Here is a 19,841-nt window from a genome sequence, read left to right on the forward strand (position 1 = left end):
TGTGTGTGTGTGTGTGTGTGTGTGTGTGTGTGTGCGTGCGTGCGTGCGTGCGTGCGTGCGTGCGTGCGTGCGTGTTAAAAGTAGTCCTTTCAAGCGGATGGCTCTTCACAGAATAATTCAACTGTGCCATGTGTGTGCATATCAGGATGATCAAAAGGACGGATGCATTTTGTGTAATGAGTCAAAAATGATGAAGGACAAAGCCTACTTGATGGGCAGCTCTCTGAGCATTAGGGTATATGTCTTATTTGGACACCCAAGCCTTCACTGTTATTAGCTCTAATGATTTCTGATTGGTTATAAACAGATATCAGTGTTTAAATACACTGACTCAGTGGCTACCTAATATTTATAGGTGTGCAGTGCACCTCTGTATGTGTTTTTATGCTATATACCAGAGGCATGTTTTCATTTACTGATTCGGTCAACATTATTAGTCAATATTAAAGATATCAAGGTTATGTTTTCACAGAAAGTTTTTTACATAAAACAAACAAATGTACTAATATTCTGTTTGTATTTATGGTTTATCAGAAACCCAGTTCAAACCTTTAACAGCTGTTTGTGTCCTTTTTCAAATGAAAACACTGTAAAAAATATGCAACACAAAGTTAAAACAACTTGGTTTTGCAAGTCAATTCTACCTACTATTTTAAGTTTTTGCTTAAAAAAGTTGACATAACTTACAGTGGCGGCCGGTGACTTCTTTTTTAGGGCGTTTGATGCGAAGTTCGTCACAACATGTATGTAGCCCGTCATGTGTGTGGTTCTTTTCAAAATATGTGTTCTGCGCGTCGAGTGATCGTGTGAGCATCACGTGTCCTGCCAAAATAAGTGCCTGCTGCAGACGCGTCTAAAGGTTTTATGATTGCGTTTGCCAGATACTCGCATAATCTCATGCGTAATCAGAGTTTAATGTGAAGTGTCTTGCATGTATTTTGTGAAAATGAGCGTCTCTTTTATAATAAACGGTTTTGACGCGTGTGCAGCAGGCACTTATTTTGACAAAACACGTGATGCACACAGAATCTCTCGACACACAGGACACATATTTTGGAAAAGGGAACCACACACGATACTCCGAACACTTATTTTGAATTAGCGCCCCTTGGATGAGGAGTCACGAGCCGCCACTGCAACTTATAAATTTAAGTTAAAATTGTTTAAGTAGTTATTTTAAGTTAAAGTAACATAAAAATATTTGTTGATTTGACAAAAAATGCTTCATATTTTTTACAGTGTACCAAGATTATTATTATTAACAGTAGATCAAAAGATTAAAATATTCCGAGAAGAAGAGGAGAATTGTGATCCAGTCTGTGAAAATCAAGCCAAAGTCATTTATTGTGATTTACTGTTTTACATAAAATCATCCTCAAACAAATTGGCGTCGCACACCTGAAGTCAATGGATAGGTGCGTAGGATAAGACAACAAAAAGTCTCATAACATACAACAAACAATTCCCGCAGGTTGCCTGATGAAGATCAGTTAATCGAAACGTTGCAACGCAACTATAATGAACATTTTCAGCAAGCAGAGAGAGTGCCGGAATTGTTTGTTGTACATAAAATCATCCTAAAAATTTTACAGCATTTTTACAGTGCACTGTAAAAAAGTTGGTTCAACTTAAAAAATTAAGTTACCCTGCCTTGTTTTGAATATGAGTTCACACAACTTTTTTTTATTTCCCTCAAAATTTTGAGACAACCAGCTAACTTACTTTTTTAAGTTGAACCAACAAATCTTTTTAACAGGGTCTGTGTGGTTTGTATTAAAGAGAGAGAGAAGCTGTCAGTGTTTAAGGTGTTTTTAATTTCATAAGCTCTATGTTTGATTTACAAAACAAATATTCAAGCTGAATTTTACACATATCTATATATCATACTACTTAATATAGCTATACAAGCCCTAACCCTGGAAGTGTGATGGGTTTATTTGTTGTTGTTTTTGTACAGATTGTACACAACACAGTGTCATTGTAACAAGTACTTTCTTGTCAAGATGTTAAAAACAAGTTTACTGGCTTGTCTTAGAAATCTTGAGTGGTGGTATGTTATTATAATAATTGTGTTTATGTGGTGAGAGAGCTTATGGCGGGGAGAGAGAAAGTGATCATGTTGCTTTGCAAGAAATAAACCACACAAAGCCATTACATATTTTTTTAAAGTAATGGGGATAAAGGGCCATTCGCATTATAATAAGAAAAGTAGTTTTAAAAATTGCTTTATATCAACCTCCTATAGACCCGAGCTTTGGTTTGTCTTTTTTCAAATTTCAGCTATATGGACTATTTGGGGTCCTAAAGCTATTTTATATTAATAAATATAATAACCAAATATTTTTCTTTGAACATGAAGCAGTGTAATTGTCCATGTTTGTGTACAACAGGTTCCAGTTACACAGAATTAAGTAGTATTATGGTACAAAAAATGTGATGTCACACCCAGCCTGATCTCACAAGAAATCGTACATATTTTACGAGTTGGCTAATTCGTATCAATTCATACAAAGTTAATCATGCAAAATCGCACAATTCTCATGAATAAAACAACAACGAAACCGAACCCCCAACCCCACGGCTACTCCCAACGTCACAGTGGTCAAGGCAAATCGTACCAAAACTTACAAATGTGGTCATACGAATTAATACGAATTAGTCACCTTGTATAATATGGATGAATTGACATAAAATTATGTTGGCATAGCATGCTAAGTTATTATTTGTATGAAAATACATAGTCTCAGCCTTACATCTCATACCCACGGACCGTTGGCTGAACGTCTGATGTAGGGTGACCATACGTGCCATTCTTCCCGGACGCGTCCCGTCCAGGATTTCGGTGCGTCTTCCGGAAGTCGCATTTGTTGACCGCATACGCCATTCAGTTAAAAACATAAGATATACAATCGTAGTTTCATTCTTACCTTAAAATGTAACGGTTGCTTTTCTGTAATAATAATAATAATCCTCTATGACGTATGCGGTCGACAAATACGACTTCCGGAAGACGAACACAAAATCCTGTACGGGATGCGTCCGGGAAGAATGGCACGTATGGTCACCCTATCTGATCCATATGGCTGGAACCACTTCAGCAGCTTTGAAAGTCATCCTCTGATTGGCTGATTTATACAGGATTTCCGGAAAACACGTGTGTCGCGTTCACGAAGTCCATGGCATAAAGTCTTTAAAAAAAGCTTGACGTAATTAGTGTTTTTATGAACTTTAGAGACATTTGTGTATAAAAAATTTACTGGTAGCACACTGGTCTGTTATTGTGGAGACATTTCCTCGGCACTAATTGAAATGTGATTGGTTGCTTTTCTTTTACTTTTTCAATCATATGGGTGGTCCTTGGCAATTCAAAGTGGGAGACAATATAAAGGATGCCAATAACAGACAATGACATTCGAAAACCAAATGCATTTATGTGTAATGAAAAATGTATGCTTTGTTGCAACATTTCCACAAAATGAGGAATTATTTGTGTTCAGTAAATCAAGAAAACAATATTTTGAGTTTCAATGATTTGATTATGTGAAAAGAAAGAGATCGCAAAGTGCAAGAGATGTGAAGCTAGCACAGCGTTGGAGATTTATTGCTGGTGACAGCTGTCAAATAAACGGTTTGGTGGTCATAATACAAACATATTGGACCACAGAACACCTTTATTGACCAATCAAGAGCTGTTTAAAAAACTTTGATTGGATTACAATGGAATGAAACAGAGCAGCGTGTCTGACAGTCTGAGTCATGATGTTGCTGTTGAAGAGAAAAGGAGCTGCTGTCAGCACAGTCATGCATGACAGGCTACCTGACGCTGTGTTCTTATATAAACTGAGTCATCATTGCTCAGTTTACAGACAGAAACAGAAGATTTGATCACATTATGGTGCAGCACAGATGTCCGATTAAATGATGAGTCTTTGCGAAACAGTGCTGAATACGCTCTTGATTTATGTCATGAATTGCTTTAAAGATGGGTCAGTGCTACTTGTAATTTATCATAATCTACTGTCATCAGATTTGTTTTATGTTGATCTTGCAGTTTAAAGGCCCTGAAACACAAAACACAATCTTAAATTTGAAGCAAAACAATGATGACTACGTTTCCCAGCCTGATCCCAGGAATTTGTAACTATTTTATGAGACAGGTAGTTCATACAAATTCATATGATGTGAACGGTACATACGTATGAACCGTTTCAGCATTTTTGAGAAATGAGTTGATATGAAGAGTTTGGTTCCAAAATGCAATAAATCCATTTGGACTAATTTTGGTAAAAATGTGTTTTCTATACAATTGGTAAAGCTAATAGAACTAGATGTTTCAATCCCTTTAGTTGGAAACTCTTGACAGTAGCAGTCGGTGTGGAGTGGTGAAGAGGAGGATACGGTATGTCACTGGGGTCATCAGGTGGGCACCCTGCTTCATTGACGTTTCGTTGATTAAAGCCCACAACGTCTCCAGAAGGCTCAACGGTGTACCCAGCGTCCCAGGTACACCCCCCTCCATGCCATACCCTCCATATTCCTGATGGACTCTGCACGGCAGGGGTGTCCTTCTCCCTGAGTCGGGCCTATGCTTGACCGCATACCATCTGTCTCTACCTTACTGCCCAATTGGGGTCTTTGCGCTTGATCCAAAGCCAATTACTACTTTTTTCAGCAGCGCTTGACATGGACCTGATGGCCTGTTGGAGAGAGCGACCCTTGACCCCTACTTTTTTTAGTAAGCTGGTGGTAGATGTGGCAACAAATCCCCTGCATCCAACCTCTACTGGAAAGATTTTAGTCTTCCATCCATTCTCAGATGCTTCAGCTGCCAGATCATGATACTTGTTCTTTTTTCTCTCATAAGCCTCTTCAACCCCTTCTTCCCACGGTACTGTTAATTCTACAACATATGCCAGCTTTTTTGTTGGAGACCACAGGACCATGTCTGGCCGCAGTGTTGTAACCACTATCTCTGGGGGAAACACAAGCTTCTTGTTAAGGTCCACTTCCAATTTCCAATCCCGGGCTGACTGCAGGAAACTTGCCTCCTTTGGTGTTATACTCGGCTCTTGATGTTGGCCAGCTGGTACAAACTTTATAAAGTCAATATGTCCTGCCTCTGTTTGTGGGAGATCATTTACGGTGGTTCGCTTTTCTTCCAGTATTGATGCCAGTTCTCTGAGCACTTGGTTATGCCGCCAAGTATAGCGCCCTTGGTTAAGACTTGTAGTACACCCAGACAGTATGTGCCTTAGGGATGCAGGTACATGACACAGGGAACAGGCAGGATCTTCTCCATACCACTCTTTCAGATTTTGGGGGGAGGGTAGTAGATCGTATGTGGCTCTAATTATAAAACTCAGCCGTGCTCCCTCCATCTGCCAGATGTCGCGCCAACTGAGCTTTTTCTTCTCCAGACCCTCCCAGTTGGTCCATCTCCCCTGCTTGGCCATTGAGACAGCTTTGGCATGTCGCTCTTCCTCCTCCTGTCTCCTGACTTCTTGTACCACTAGCTGTCTCTTTTGTGTTGACATTGCATTATGCCACAGAGGAGTTTTTGGGATGAGTCCAAACCCTGCTCTCCCATGCTGTACTTGTCCAACCACGTCTCTGAGGTGAAGTGCAGACTTTGCACTCTGAACAGCTTCTAAAGGTGTCCACTTCCTTCCCGCTACCACCCTGGGAGCTGATGCTCGAATGACTGCATCCTCGGATTCAGTTAATGTCATTACAAGCCTGGCTTTAGTGCATTTGAACTCTTCCACAAGCCCTGTGATTGGTAATTCCAATTTGCCATGTCCATAAAGTCCTACAGAACTTAAGCACCGTGGAATTCCAAGCCACTGCTTCAACTGTGTACTTACCATCCTTTCTAATTTTTCCACCTTTGAGATGGGGATCTCATACACAGTTAATGGCCATAAGAGTCTTGGGAGTATGCCAAACTGAAAGCATCATACCTTGAGTTTACCTGGCAACAGGATAGAAAAGTTTGTAGACAAACTTTATGTTCGCTTGACAAAGCCTGGCCTGAACGTTTAAAACAGATTGACAAAAAGTTCAAATAAGTTTAGTTTAGTAGTGTAACCCGTTAATTGGCGCTGTCCCGTGAGCGGGACACCTACGTTTATTTCAATATTTTCTATGTAAATGTTAATCTATTACGACAAACTATATATTGTTGGAAAGGTCTAAGAATGTAGTTTTCATATTTCAAAACCTTTTAGCAGTAATAATAATGCAGTAACTGTAATTTATTCATTTGTGACACAAGTATGCAGCAAACCTCAAAGCAAACCAGCACAAACCTCAGTTTTTTTGACAATTTTATGTATTAAAAATTATACTAAATTGCATTTTTATTTATTACAAATAAATGTAAACTGCTTTAAAAAAAATATATTTTCACCTCCAGACACTTCCCTAAAAAACGTTGAAGTGTCTTCTTTAAAACCAAAAATTACCAAAATTAAAACCAAAATTAGGCTTCTAGACCAAAAAAAAAAAATGCCAGAGTTATATTAATTTAAAGGTGTATATCACCTTTTCACCAACCCCCCACTCAAAAAAGGCTGCGCCAGTTAAAGGGTTAACTTTCCGTAAAAATTATTTAACATAAAGTCAGCATGTTAACATGATTTAGCACTAAGTTAGCATGATGCTAACATGATTTAACATGAAGTTATGATTAAGCATGAAGCTAACATGATGTTAACAAGGTTTACAATTAAGTAAGCATGAAGCTAGCATGAATAAGCATGAAGTTAGCATGATTTAACATGAAGTTAGCATGATGCTAACATGATTTAATATGAAGCTAGCATGATTTAGCATTAAGCTAGCATGATGTTAACATGAATTAGCACGAAGCTAAGATGATGCTTACATGAATTAGCATGAAGCTAGCATGATGCTAACATGAATTAGCATGAAGCTAACATGAATTAGCATGAAGCTAACATGATGTAAACATGAATTAGCATGAAGCTAGCATTATGCTAGCATGAATTAGCATGAAGCTAACATGATCTTAACATGAATTAGCATGAAGGTAACATGATGTTAACATGAATTAGCATGAAGCTAGCATGATGCTAACATGAATTAGCATGATGTTAACATGAATGAGCATGAAGCTAGCATGATGTTAACATGAATTAGCATGAAGCTAGCATGATGTTAACATGAATAAGCATGAAGCTAGCATGATGCTAACATGAATTAGCATGAACCTAGCATGATGTTAACATGAATTGGCATGAAGCTATCATGATGTTAACATGAATTAGCATGAAGCTAGCATGATGCTAACATGAATTAGCATGAAGCTAGCATGATGTTAACATGAATTAGCATGAAGCTAGCATGATGTTAACATGAATTAGCATGAAGCTAGCATGATTTAACATTAAGCTAGCATGATGCTAACATAAATTAGCATGTTAACATGAATTAACATGAAGCTAACATGATGCTAACATGAATTAGCATGAAGCTAGCATGAGTTACAGTCAGAAATTTTGGGGATCATAATAATAATAATAAGCTTAGATCGAAGAACAGTATGTTGGCTTTGTCAAGCCAACATAATTAGATTTTCAAAGATTTATTATAAAATAAAAATATTTATTTATTATTTATTGCATTTTGAAGAATTATTATAATTTTTTTTTAAATTTACACTGTGTAAACCACTCATCAAAGTGTCTTTGCCCTCATGCACTGCAGCAGACGCTTCACTAGATTTTCATTAGCCTGATGGAGTGCCAAGCCATATAAAGAGGGATTATACTCGATCTTAATGATCTTGATATCAGTACACATCAGTGTAGAGAGACTTACATTTCAACCTTTTACAGCTGCTCTTACCGTGTGCTTCATCGGTATGGGCCGTGTTTACATACACATATAATGCCTGTAAACCAAACATATTGTTTAATCAATCTGAAAGGAAATGGATGGTGCGTTTTATATTTCCCTGGTATACCCTCAAGTTTATGTCGGGTGTGTTTCTGTGAATGAGAGCCTGCAAGAATGGAAAGCATCTGCCATGGTAGTCACATTTTTCTCTTGCAAAAAGCAAGATTATTATTTTACCCTTTATGTAGCATAATACAAAGAGAGCAAAGATTAAGGAGGAAACAGAATTAGGAAATGTCCACAATGATTTCACGGAAAGTCGTGTTATATAGGCCCTCTTCCAAATGGCCACTTCATGTTGTGGCCTTAAATTGCGCGTGCTCGCTTAGTCTATGAGACCGTAGGGTGTCCCATCTGTCATTTTAAGACTTTAAAGTGTGCTCATCAGTGCCCCCTTGATGCGGTCTCGGGCGAAGCCCGCACTGCAGCAGGCTTTGCGCACTTTACCAACCCAGAAGTCCTTGCGAAAGAGCAATCAGACCAATCCGATGACGGAAGGAAGGAGTTCACACTGACGGGCAACTTCTCTTCCTATTCCTACGCTAGAGTCTGTCCCAAAACACGACTCCGGTGCACCCACGTGGACTCGCATCAAGGGTCCCCAAAGTCTGCGCTCTATGATGTCATCAAAGTGTGGACTCTGAGGAGGACCACAAGCCCGGAGTGTGCCATTTGGGACAGGGCCATAGTCATGAAAAATGTGATTAATTTATTTGTGCCCATAGCACGAAATTCAGCTTTTTTCGTGCCTTGAGGCTTGAGCACGAATGTCTTTTTCATGTAACTCACACAAATTTTTATAAATAGCTTTTTGTGTCCGTGGCACCACTTGCTTTTTTTGTGTCATTTTATGTATTGTTTTCTCATTGTTTTTTCTTATTTTCTTACCATTGTCGCTTGGGGTTGGGGTTAGAATCACTTTTTGTTTCATTTTTAGACATCCTAACCCAAACACCAACTCTAACCCCAACTCCAGGCGAGAATAGTTTTAAAAGCGGAAGAAAAACATTTAGTAGGTAACCAATACATAAAAGTACATCCTTACCCAAACCCCAAATCAAACCCCAAGCGACAATGATTTAAAAACAGAAAAACAATGAGAAAACAATACATAAAATGACACGAAAAAAGAAAGTCGTGCCACAGACACGAGAAACTTTTTATAGAAATTTGTGTATACGATAAAGTGATACATTCATGTTCAAGGTTCGAAAAAAGCAAAAATTTTGTGCCATGGACACAAATAACCTAATAAAATTTTTGGTGACTATAACACGACTTGCCGTGAGATTATGTTGGAAATGTCACAACACAAGCCATATCTAATAGGGCTGTTGAATATTATAGTTTTTATGATGCATCGCAATGCTGATGTGAACAATTAATGCATCGACGCATAAAAACAAATCATTGATTATTAAAGGGGCCCTGGCACAAGACTTTTTTAAGATGTCAAATAAATCTTTGGTGTCCCCAGAGCACATATGTGAAGTTTTAGCTCAAAATACTATATAAATAACTTATTATAGCATGTTAAAATTGCCACTTTGTAGGTGTGTGCAAAAATGTGCCATTTTGGGTGTCCTTTAAAATGCAAATGAGCATCTGAAATTCAAACACTGATCACAATGATGGTGGTTTGTTGAAATTAAAACTCAATTGTGCTTTTCTTTGCACTAAATGGAAGTGCTGTGATTGGATAGTGCAGATTAAGGGGCGGTATTATTATAATAAGGGCTCCTTATGACATCATAAGGAGAGCCAAATTTCAACAACCTATTTTTTCACATGCTTGCAGAGAATGGTTTACCAAAACTAAGTTACTGGGTTGATCTTTTTCAAATTTTTTAGGTTGATAGAAGCACTGGGGACCCAATCATAGCACTTAAACATGGAAAAAGTCAGATTTTCATGCCATGGCCCCTTTAAAAAAAGCAGTGCACCTGCCCATGTCTCTCACTCACAAATGCATTTTATATTTTTAAACTTGGGTTGATTGCATCTCTAATCGTCTCGTAATGCTGGGCTTTACATTTACATTTAGGCATTTAGCAGACGCTTTTATCCAAAGCGACTTAGAAAGATTAGGAAACAATAAAGCAATTTGTCGTAGGGAGGCAAAAGGTGCTTATACCAAGATACAACTTTCACTATTCAATTAAATTTTATTTATATAGCGCTTTTCACAATTGATAATTGTTTCAAAGCAGCTGTACATTAATAGAAGCAGGGGAAAACACAGAAAAATCGACAGACAACATTAGTAGCAAAATACAGCGGCTATGAATAAACTTTACAAGCGAGCATAATGTAACGTATAGAAGAGGGTGCTAAGTTAAGCCAATGTCGGCTGACTCCCCGGGGTTGAAACAATAATTCTGAAACAATACCTGTTAAGAGAGAAAAGTGCAATAAAAATAGTTTGTTTGTTTTTTTACAAAAAAAAGGTTGAAAAAGAGCCACAACAGTAAAAGTGTGAGTGATACAGACTTACCTGAACAGTAATCCAAAAAATTGAGGATGCAATGCATTGTTATGCATCGTGATACCCACATATCACATCTGATTGCGTTTGCAAATTCATTTGGCTTTTCTGTAAGACAGTGGTCCAGATCACAGATCTGTGAGTTGCCCGCCAAAGCACATTCTATTAATAGCCCCAATTTTAATATTTATTCATTATAAATAATGTTTTTTTATACTAGCTTGGCTTCTTTTATGTATGGTAACATTTTAAACAATGATAAAACATATCAACAAGTAAAATAAAATAAAACTAAATCAAAAAAGTTTTGAGTAGACCTTTTTTTGTTGGTAGCCCTTGGAAGGGCTGTAAGTGATACATTCATATCACTACAGCTTACTATACATTATAATTGTTTAAAAAATGACACAACTATACAGTTCAGCATTCGTATACTGCAATATAAATTGAATGAATGCACATTTTTGGTGATTTTTACTCTTTCTGAAACATCACAGACTGCTGATGCCCATCTCTTGGAACATGTATTGCCCTCAGGCTCCGTGTGTTTTACCGTCTGCTTTTCGAGCAGTAACAAATAACAACACCGCTGAGCACATCAACATAATGCAAGCACATTTAACTACCAGGGAATTTTCCTGTCGAGTTGCTCGTGACAGTCATAAAAAGTGTGGACGATGATATGAAACAATTTCCCCACTTGTTTTCACACATAATGGAAGAGACTTGTGGAGCCACACCTGAAGAACATGCTTATTATTCTCCTCAATAATGAAGTGGTTTGTTTGATTACAGGGTTGAATTGTTGTTACGATAATAAAAAGAGCAGCTGAAAACACAGATAGCACATTTGTCTAATGAGAGAGAGAGAGAGAGAGAGGGAGGCTCTGAATGGGAGGTGGAAACGTGCTGTCACATGCGTGTGGATTTACAGACACAAACACAGTCACGCTGGAGTTGTTGTGTCTGTAAACTCTTGTTTTTATCTATTTGACACAAACCAACATTTTCTTGCTTTATTAATGGTCACTTTTTGTAGTATTTGCTGATGTGTTGTCACCATGGGATGCAATCTTTGTGTTACACGGCGGTCAGATGAGAACTACACATTACTACAAGGCATATGTCAGGTAAACAACGATTGGTTTGAGTGATTGTGTTTGCAATCTCTAAATCTGTTTCTAAATTGACTTTTTTGGCTCATTATCAAACTTTCGAATGCCTTTACTATTAGAGTTTGTTTGGGATGCAAAGAAATGTGGCGAGGTTATGAAAAGAATGTGTTTCAGAGACGGCGTACATTCGACAGGGTCATGATAGGGTCACGGTCTATTGAAGAAGAGGGATGTTTGCAATCCTGTCAAAATACTTGACGTGTGTGTGTGTTTGTTTGTTTATTTATGTGCTTTGTTTTATTCTATGAGTAACATTCCCACGACCCCTATGTAATTATAGTAGCTCATTGTAATTTAACCTGCTGTTGACCTCCTGTATTGTAGAAACTCTGTTGCATGAGGAAATATTTTCACTTTAACGCTCAAACATATGGCTAAAGCTGCAACAGCTATTGATAAAAACATGTAAACAGAATGATGTTATTTATTAGCTCTAAAATAAATGACCTTTTCTTTACTCCTCTTATGTTATGAAGGTAAATGGAAGGAACCTTTCCCAGGGCACCCATGATCAAGCACTAGAGACCTTTCAAACAGCCGAAGAGCCCATTGAGGTCCAGATACGGCGCAGGACAGCACACAAAACTCAAGGAGTGGACAGCAGTACACAAACCAACATTACTCTGAAATATCTGAAACATTTAGAGGCTAAACTGTCCTCTCCATCATTGCCACTGGGTTTAGCCGTGCTGGATAGTTACCTTTCACCCACAGGGTAAGATCTGGTCATTTTTTTGTTCATAAGCCTTATCACTTACGTAATATCGATAAAACATCAAAGCCACTTTATATTCAAATCAGTATTGGTATAAGGGGGCGTGTACACTAAGGCATTTATGCTGATAGCTCTGCGTTTTTGGCGCTCAACAGCAACTTTGCTTTTTTAACTTTGGGTGAAACGATTAGTTCATCAATGTCACTTTTCACTCGGCCGTCCAATCACAGGATTTGGGGCAGGACAAATATCAACGACTGATAAACAAAGAAGTATCATAGCAACCAAAGCGCTTGGCTGAAAAAATGCTGGCAAGCTGCCACAGTCTACGTCCACCGGGCATTTTCAGCCACGTTCACGAGTTCACATTAACATGTAATCGATAGGGAATGAGATAAAGCATATTTGGCATGCTGTCCGAGGAGAGGGCTCCGAGCTCGGAATTTTAGAGTAATCCCCCCTCTTTAACTGGAATAAATGAAACTAGATGAGAGTGAGGTGATGGGGTGGACGAGGGATGCTGCAAAAATCTGTCATGGGCTAGAGGTGAGGAACTGCTGTTTATAGGCACTTTTTCGCACTGATTAATTGGATCACATGACCATGCTCCTCTTTAACTTAGTTAAATAAACTTCATAGAGACAGAGCACAGTTATGCAAATTTGAAAAACACGCCCACCGGGGGGAAAACAATCCAACCATCTCCATTGACTTTTTATTGCGAGAGGCCGCCTCCTTGTCATTTCTGGCTTATAACAAAAAACTGAATAATGCCTAAAAGCTGCTGTGTGACAATATGTACAGCTAACAAGCCAAAGAACCCAGAAATAAGTTTTTATAAGCTGTCGAGCCGTAAAAACCCAGCCTTTGAGGAGAAAAAAGTGGATCGCCGACTACGTTTCCCCCTAGTGGATGCAGTTCTACTAATATGAGTACTATGAAAAGTTGCCTGTTTCCACTTTTGTGTCTGTAAACGCTCGTTTTTTGAGCTCGACAGCTTATAAAAACTTTTTTCTGTTTTTTTTGGCTTGTTAGCTGTACACCTTGTCACACAGCAACTTTTAGGTATTATTCTGTTTTTAAGTTTAATCTGTAAGTAAGTTTTTATAAGCTTTCGACCCCAAAAAACGAGCGTTTAAAGACACAAAAATGGATACAGGCAACTTTTCATAGTACTTCTATTAGTAGAACTGCTTCCACTAGGGGGAAACGTAGTCGACGATCCACTTTATTCTCCTTAAAGGAGAATTTCACCCGTAGAAACATTCATCTTTATTGAAAGTGTGTCATATTTGTAGTCGAAATGTAACATACATTTAGAATTTGGTGCTTATTTGACCGAGAAAAGAGGTGTTTGTAGTCTCACCCCCTCAACATAGATATTGGACTTCCTTCTTTCAATGATGCAAAATGATGATTTTTACATCGTTGAAAGAAGGAAGTGCAACACTGAAATCTGTATTTCTCCTGTCTCAGCGTCAATTGAGAAAATGATGCATGACTATTCAAAAACATGACTGGGGTTCTAACTATACAAAGCTCAATGAAAATGGGTGAAGTGTCCCTTTAAAGACTGGGTTTTACGGCTCGACAGCTTTTAAAACTTATTTCTGGGATCTTTGGCTTGTTAGATGTACATATTGTCACACAGCAGCTTTTGGGCATTATTTTGTTTTTTATTATAAGCCAGAAATGACAAGGAGGCGGCCTCTCACAATACAAAGTCAATGGAGATGGTTGGATTGTTTTCCCAGCCGGTGGGCATGGTTTTCAGGTTATGACGCGCTGCGCTCTGTCTCTGTTTAAAACGTTTTTGTGTGCACGCCCCTAAATGTCGCTTAAATTAATGTCCAATTGTCATCTGTATTGTAGCTGTCACATGCCCAGATGTGATTCACTTTACCCTTCAGATTTCTTTCCCAGCATACAGAGAGACATTAAAAGCAGAGGATTGGATCATGAGGTATTATTTTTGAACATGGTATAACAAAGTGAATAAATAAACTTAAAGGAAATAACTAAATATACTGTTTTACCCTACTTAGATTGATGCAGAAGGTGTTGCAGCTAAAGATGGCAGAATTCAGCAAGCAGATCTGATTATACAGGTATGCTATTTTGCGGGGGGGGGGGGGGGGGGGGTTGGAACAATATGACCAATGTACATAAAACTAATTTTGCTTTTCACATTTTACACTATTTCCATCAATAGTGTGGACATCCAGTGCCAAAAAGAGGCGATGACGCTATTAACATAGGCAAAGACCAAGAATGTGACTCCTAAAACTAATGGCGCTATTCCATTGTATAGTACCCCACGGTTTGGTTTGGGTCAGGTCGGGTCAGCTCACCTCACTTTGGCTTGGTTAGCTTTTCCATCGAGTTTCGTAGCACTTTGCAGTGGGAGGGATTATAGGCGTGTCGTTAAATTTGCGCTGCCTGCTGCTGTATCATATGTTGTATCAGTGAGAGCGTTGTTGGAATGCTGCTAAACATCCCCATACATTCATTTATTTCTCAGTCCACTACAAAATCAAAATTGACCACCATAAAGATGTTTGCACATCTTGTTTATCACTACCTCTGTATCACATGACAGTTTCTGTACAAACACTGGTGGCGTCGTCAGTTCAATGTGCCGCTACAAACTGCAAGTCTGTAAAAAAACTGGTATGGTGTTCCTGGTTCTCAACCTGTGGATGTTTTTCATTGCTAAAAGGGAGTTTGGGAACTTATAGCAGAGCACAGGTGATAACATGTTTGCCCGAGACAGCGCAAGCTAGCACTAAGGTAAAGCTAATCTTTACATTATAGTGATGACGCTGTTAGTGACGATTCTCTCAGACCAATCAGTGATCTACGGTGTTTTCGTGTCACGTTTGGTATCAGCTCGTATCGCTTGGAACCTCAACTAAGGTGGTACAAAAGAAAGTATCGGGTACTACGTACTGCACCCAATAGAAAAGCTCCCAAAAGTAAGCTGACCCAAACCAAACCGTGGGGTACTATGCAATGGAAAAATGCCTGTTAAGGTCTATTAACTGATTTGTTACCCATAGGCAGAGTTTGGGGGACAGGAGGGCACTTCCTCAAAGACCAAAACAAATTATGTTTTTGTCTGAGCTATGAATGAAAAAAAGATAATTCATATTTTATTTGTCTTATCTTATTTTAGTGAGTAGACTGCGTAACTTATGGCTAAAATATTTTTAATCCATTAAATTAAAACCATCAAGTCCCACTCTCCTGCTATTCTCAAAGTATTGCAGTACTCTGGTTTGCCTGTAGGTGCCCCCCAAGCACAAATGCAGAACTCCACTTTTGTTCTAACCTCACAAGATTTTGAAAAGATTTCATTACATTTACAATAACATTTATCCATTTGGCAGACACTTTAATCCAAATCGACTTATGGTGCATTACAAAGCTATACATTTTTATCAGTAGGTCTTGGTTTGTTCCCTGGGGAAAGAACCCAAAATGTTTGAGCCATTCAAACAATGCTCTGCCAATCGAGTTATAGGATATTCCAATTGCTTGGCTAAAACCAACTGGCTACCAACTCTTTTGAAATGCTGTTTGGGTGCTTATAACTTATCATTCTTTATATTTGTCCATGTTAGAGGAACACGCTCACATTTGGGGAGTTCAGCTTATTCACCATATCCCCCAGAGTTAGATAAGTCCATACATACCTTTCTCATCTCCGTGCGTGCTGTGACTCTGTCGGACGCAGCCCCCGCTAGATTAGCTTAGCACAAAGTCTGGAAGTGAATGGCTCCAGCCAGCAAACTGCTCCCAATAAGTGACAAAATAACACGAACATTCTCCCATTTATGTGCTGTGATTTGTACAGTCACACCGTGTACAAATAACAAGGTGATATGAGACACAGACATCTTTTAACAGTATACATACTGGGAACTACACTCTCAGAAGGCGAAGCACCGCCACTTGGGCGGAGTGATTTGCTTGCAGCACCCGAGAAGCCCCCTGGTGAGGAGCAGAGAGTTCGGTCAGAGTTGTGCAATCACTCCGCCCATGTAGCAGTGCTTCGTCTTCTAAGAATATAGTTCTCAGTATGTATACTGTTAAAAGATCGCTGTCTCTCATACCACCTTGTTATTTGTACACGGCGTGACCACACAAATCACAACACACAAATAGGAAAATGTTCGCATTATTTTGTGACTTATTTGGAGCAGTTTGCAAGCTGGAGCCATTCACTTGCAATCTTTGTGCTAAGCTAGGCTAGTGGGGGCTGTTTCAGACAGCGTTACAGCACGCACGGAGATGAGAAAGGTATGTATGGACTTATCTAACTCTGGGGGATACGGTGAATAAGCTAAATTCCCAAAATATGGGCGTGTTCCTTTACAGTTTCCCCAACAGTTCAGTCTAGGAGACCGTCTTCAAGCTTGGTAAGGTGGAATTCATAAAACTCTTTTTATCCAATTGATTTTAACAGAGTACGCATGAAGAGGATGGAGGTACTACTGATACGGCAACTATGCTGTCTAACCATCATGAGAAAGACAGCGGTGTGAGCCGCACAGATGACAGCACTCGTAATGATGAAAGCTCAGAGCCGGAGATCCTGGGGGACAACTTGACCTTTGTTTGGGACACTCTTCCAGAAAACCACAAGAAGTACTTCAGCCAGGACACGGTAGGTAGTGGAGACCTGCACCTAAGTAATGACTCCTTCCTGTCTGTTGACAATGTAGACTGTGGAAAAGTCCTCAATATACCCGGCGTGGCTTGCGAGGACTTACGAGAACTTCTTGAATTGAAATGCCTGCCGAATGGAAACAGTCCTTGTGAATATCTGGAGCACGATGCCAGGCTATACAAAGAGAGGATTAGTTGGGATTGTGATGACCTTGATGTTCAGATGCTCAATGAGGAACTGCTAAACATTGAACTTGAGTGTCTAAGTATCATACAGGCACATAGACTACAAACAGGAGAAGGTCTACAATCCAGCAATGATTCAGGTACCAAGCACCTTACCAAGCAAAGTGTGGAAAAAGTCCATCAAGACCTCATTAATAAGCAAGTGGACAAGGAAAGCTCTAGCGCCTACAACACTGGAGAAAGTTGTTGGAGCATTCCTCCTGCTGTAGAACTTTCGGAATTCCAAAATTTGGTTACAGAAGACAAAGGGAAAAGTTCTCCCAAGCATAGACGCAACTCAACAACAGCAACGTGCTCAAAGCATCTTCTTTCTCCTATTCAGGAGGCTACCCCCACCAAAAGTCAATCTCCTTCAGGAAACCCAGAGGCCACGAAAGTGGAAAAAACTAAGCAGAAGTGGAAGAACCACCCAGGGAAAAGGCATTCCTCATACAAGAACACCTACATCCCAGCTCATGCACAACATTACCAAAGCTACATGCACCTTATACAACAAAAGTCAGCTGTTGAGTACGGCCAAAGTCAAATCAGCTTAGCCAGCCTGTATAAGAACCCAGAGACCTTCCCCACGGACTCCAGACCCAAGATGGAATGGAAGGTAAAGATTCGTAGTGATGGAACACGGTACATCACCAAAAGGCCTACGAGGGATCAACTGCTGAAAGAGCGTGCATCGCGCATCCAAACAGAACGCTGTGGCATGACAACGGACGATGATGCAAGGAGCGAACTCAAACTGGGTCGATACTGGAACAAGGAGGAGCGCAAGCAGCACGCAGCACACGCCAAGGAACAGCGGCAACAGAGGGAACTCAGGAAGCAGTGCTGCATGGAAGGCAAGGAGCAGGCAGCAACTATGGAGGACAAGATAACGCCAGATATTATTCAGCTCAGCCACAAAAAGATGATGAAAAAACGTAATAAGAGAATACTCGACAACTGGATGACCATTCAGGAGCTCTTGACACATGGCACAAGGTTCACAGATGGGACAAGACTATATAATTCCTTTCTTTCTGTGACTACGGTGTAAGGCAGGGTTGGGGAATTCTGGGTCCTGGAGGGCCACTGTGATGCAAAGTTTAGTTCCAACCCTAATCAAACATGCCTGCATTTCATTTCCAAGTAATCCTGAAGACTTTGATTAGATTTTTAAGGTGAGTTTGGTTGGGGTTGGACCTGGACTCTGTAGGACGGTGTCCCTCTAGGACCAGGATTCCCCACCCCGGTGTAAGGGATTGCTTGGTCAAAGTTGGAAGTATAGTTCATTTTTTAACGTGTACGCTTGAGCACACAGCCTCACAAAACATACTTCATTGATTTTAACGCATAGATAGACATTGGACGCATGCAATACTGTCCGTAAGGAGCAGTTAGGTAGGTCTAAAGAGGTGATGCCATGAGTTAAAATCTTTGCACTCTTTCATACTATAGTTGAAAAGAGAGTCAATTCAGACAATCTAATTATATGGCCTCCCTTGTTGATGTAGCTTGCACGTGTTCCGGTCCATTTTGTTAATGGAGTTTTAAATCAACTACCCTGTGAATTGATGCCCATCCAGGCCTCGGTTGCCATCTTGTGGATAAACTAATTACTGCAATTAAATAAAATGCACGTGTGCGACCTGCGTGTACAAAGTATGCACAGTTACAAAAATCTGGCGGTGCGCAAACGTGCACTCAAATTATCTGCTTGTTAAGTTTGACGTCATGCACCGCTTCCAGGTCCAACCGATCTTAAATGCCATAGGGAAAGAACAATACACTAATATGCACTTGTTTTATAATGCAAAACTTCCAAAACAACCGATTATAAATTTTGATCTCCATAACAAAATCCAAGATGACCTGACATGGACTCACGGACAAGGATTTATAAATATATTGCTGTCTGTGACTCCATGAACCTGGAGACTGCAGTGTACACTGTGAGTTTATACAATTTTCCTTTAAATGTGTAATGTGAATAAATAGTGCTCATAAACGGCTGTTTAAATAAATATACTCTATTGAGTGGAGGCTTGGAAGCAGATACTGTACCTTATGTCATGACTTATCAAGCGGATTCTGAAGAAATTTTCGTCACCCTCATGCATGCGTAAAAAATGAACTATACTTAGGCCTTCAGGGTACTTATGGTTTACTGTGTAAATTTGGATGTAGATTGGTGCGGGATATCATGCCTCATTTTAAGAGGCAAGTCACTCATTTAGAATTTTAGGTTACACATTTTGGTAAAACCAGTCTCTTCATCAATACATTATTACACATATCTGGATGAGTAAAGGCAAATCTTTGTAATCTACTTGATTTAAATGTTATGCAAATTTGTTGAGTACTTACTGTTATTCATTTAGAGGTCGTCAGGTTTGTCAGATGTACAATAATTATTGTATTTGTACCATAATTTTGACCTCTGTATGATCAATAATAAAAAAAATCCCATAATGTACAATAATTTCCACATTTTGTGACACTTCAAATGGTTGTTGCAATCATAGGGCTTTTTATACTCTGATCTAGGATGTGGATCGTGGATTACACATGTGTAACGCATGTCTTCTATGACTTGGTTTTGGCTTGGGTTTGGGGGTAGGATAAGAATAAAAACAGCATATCTGGTTAGATG

The 19,841-nt window shown here is 39.3% G+C and overlaps 1 protein-coding gene across 2 annotated transcripts in view; it reads left to right on the top strand.

The window, feature by feature from the left end:
- pdzrn3a (PDZ domain containing RING finger 3a) overlaps positions 1-19,014 on the top strand; it is a 41,143-nt gene extending 22,129 nt beyond the window's left edge. Inside the window, exons 3-6 of one of the 2 annotated variants that reach the window (XM_055189038.2) lie at positions 12,057-12,295; positions 14,168-14,258; positions 14,341-14,403; positions 16,764-19,014. In XM_055189038.2, coding sequence (XP_055045013.2) covers positions 12,057-12,295; positions 14,168-14,258; positions 14,341-14,403; positions 16,764-18,245 — 1,875 coding nt within the window. In that variant the 3' untranslated portion in view covers positions 18,246-19,014. The remainder of the gene's footprint in view (positions 1-12,056; positions 12,296-14,167; positions 14,259-14,340; positions 14,404-16,763) is intronic. The other variant, XM_055189039.2, reaches the window with a different exon arrangement.
- The last annotated feature ends 827 nt before the right edge of the window (positions 19,015-19,841 follow it).

This window comes from Misgurnus anguillicaudatus, chromosome 13 (assembly GCF_027580225.2).
Source record: "Misgurnus anguillicaudatus chromosome 13, ASM2758022v2, whole genome shotgun sequence".
Taxonomy (NCBI): domain Eukaryota; kingdom Metazoa; phylum Chordata; class Actinopteri; order Cypriniformes; family Cobitidae; genus Misgurnus; species Misgurnus anguillicaudatus.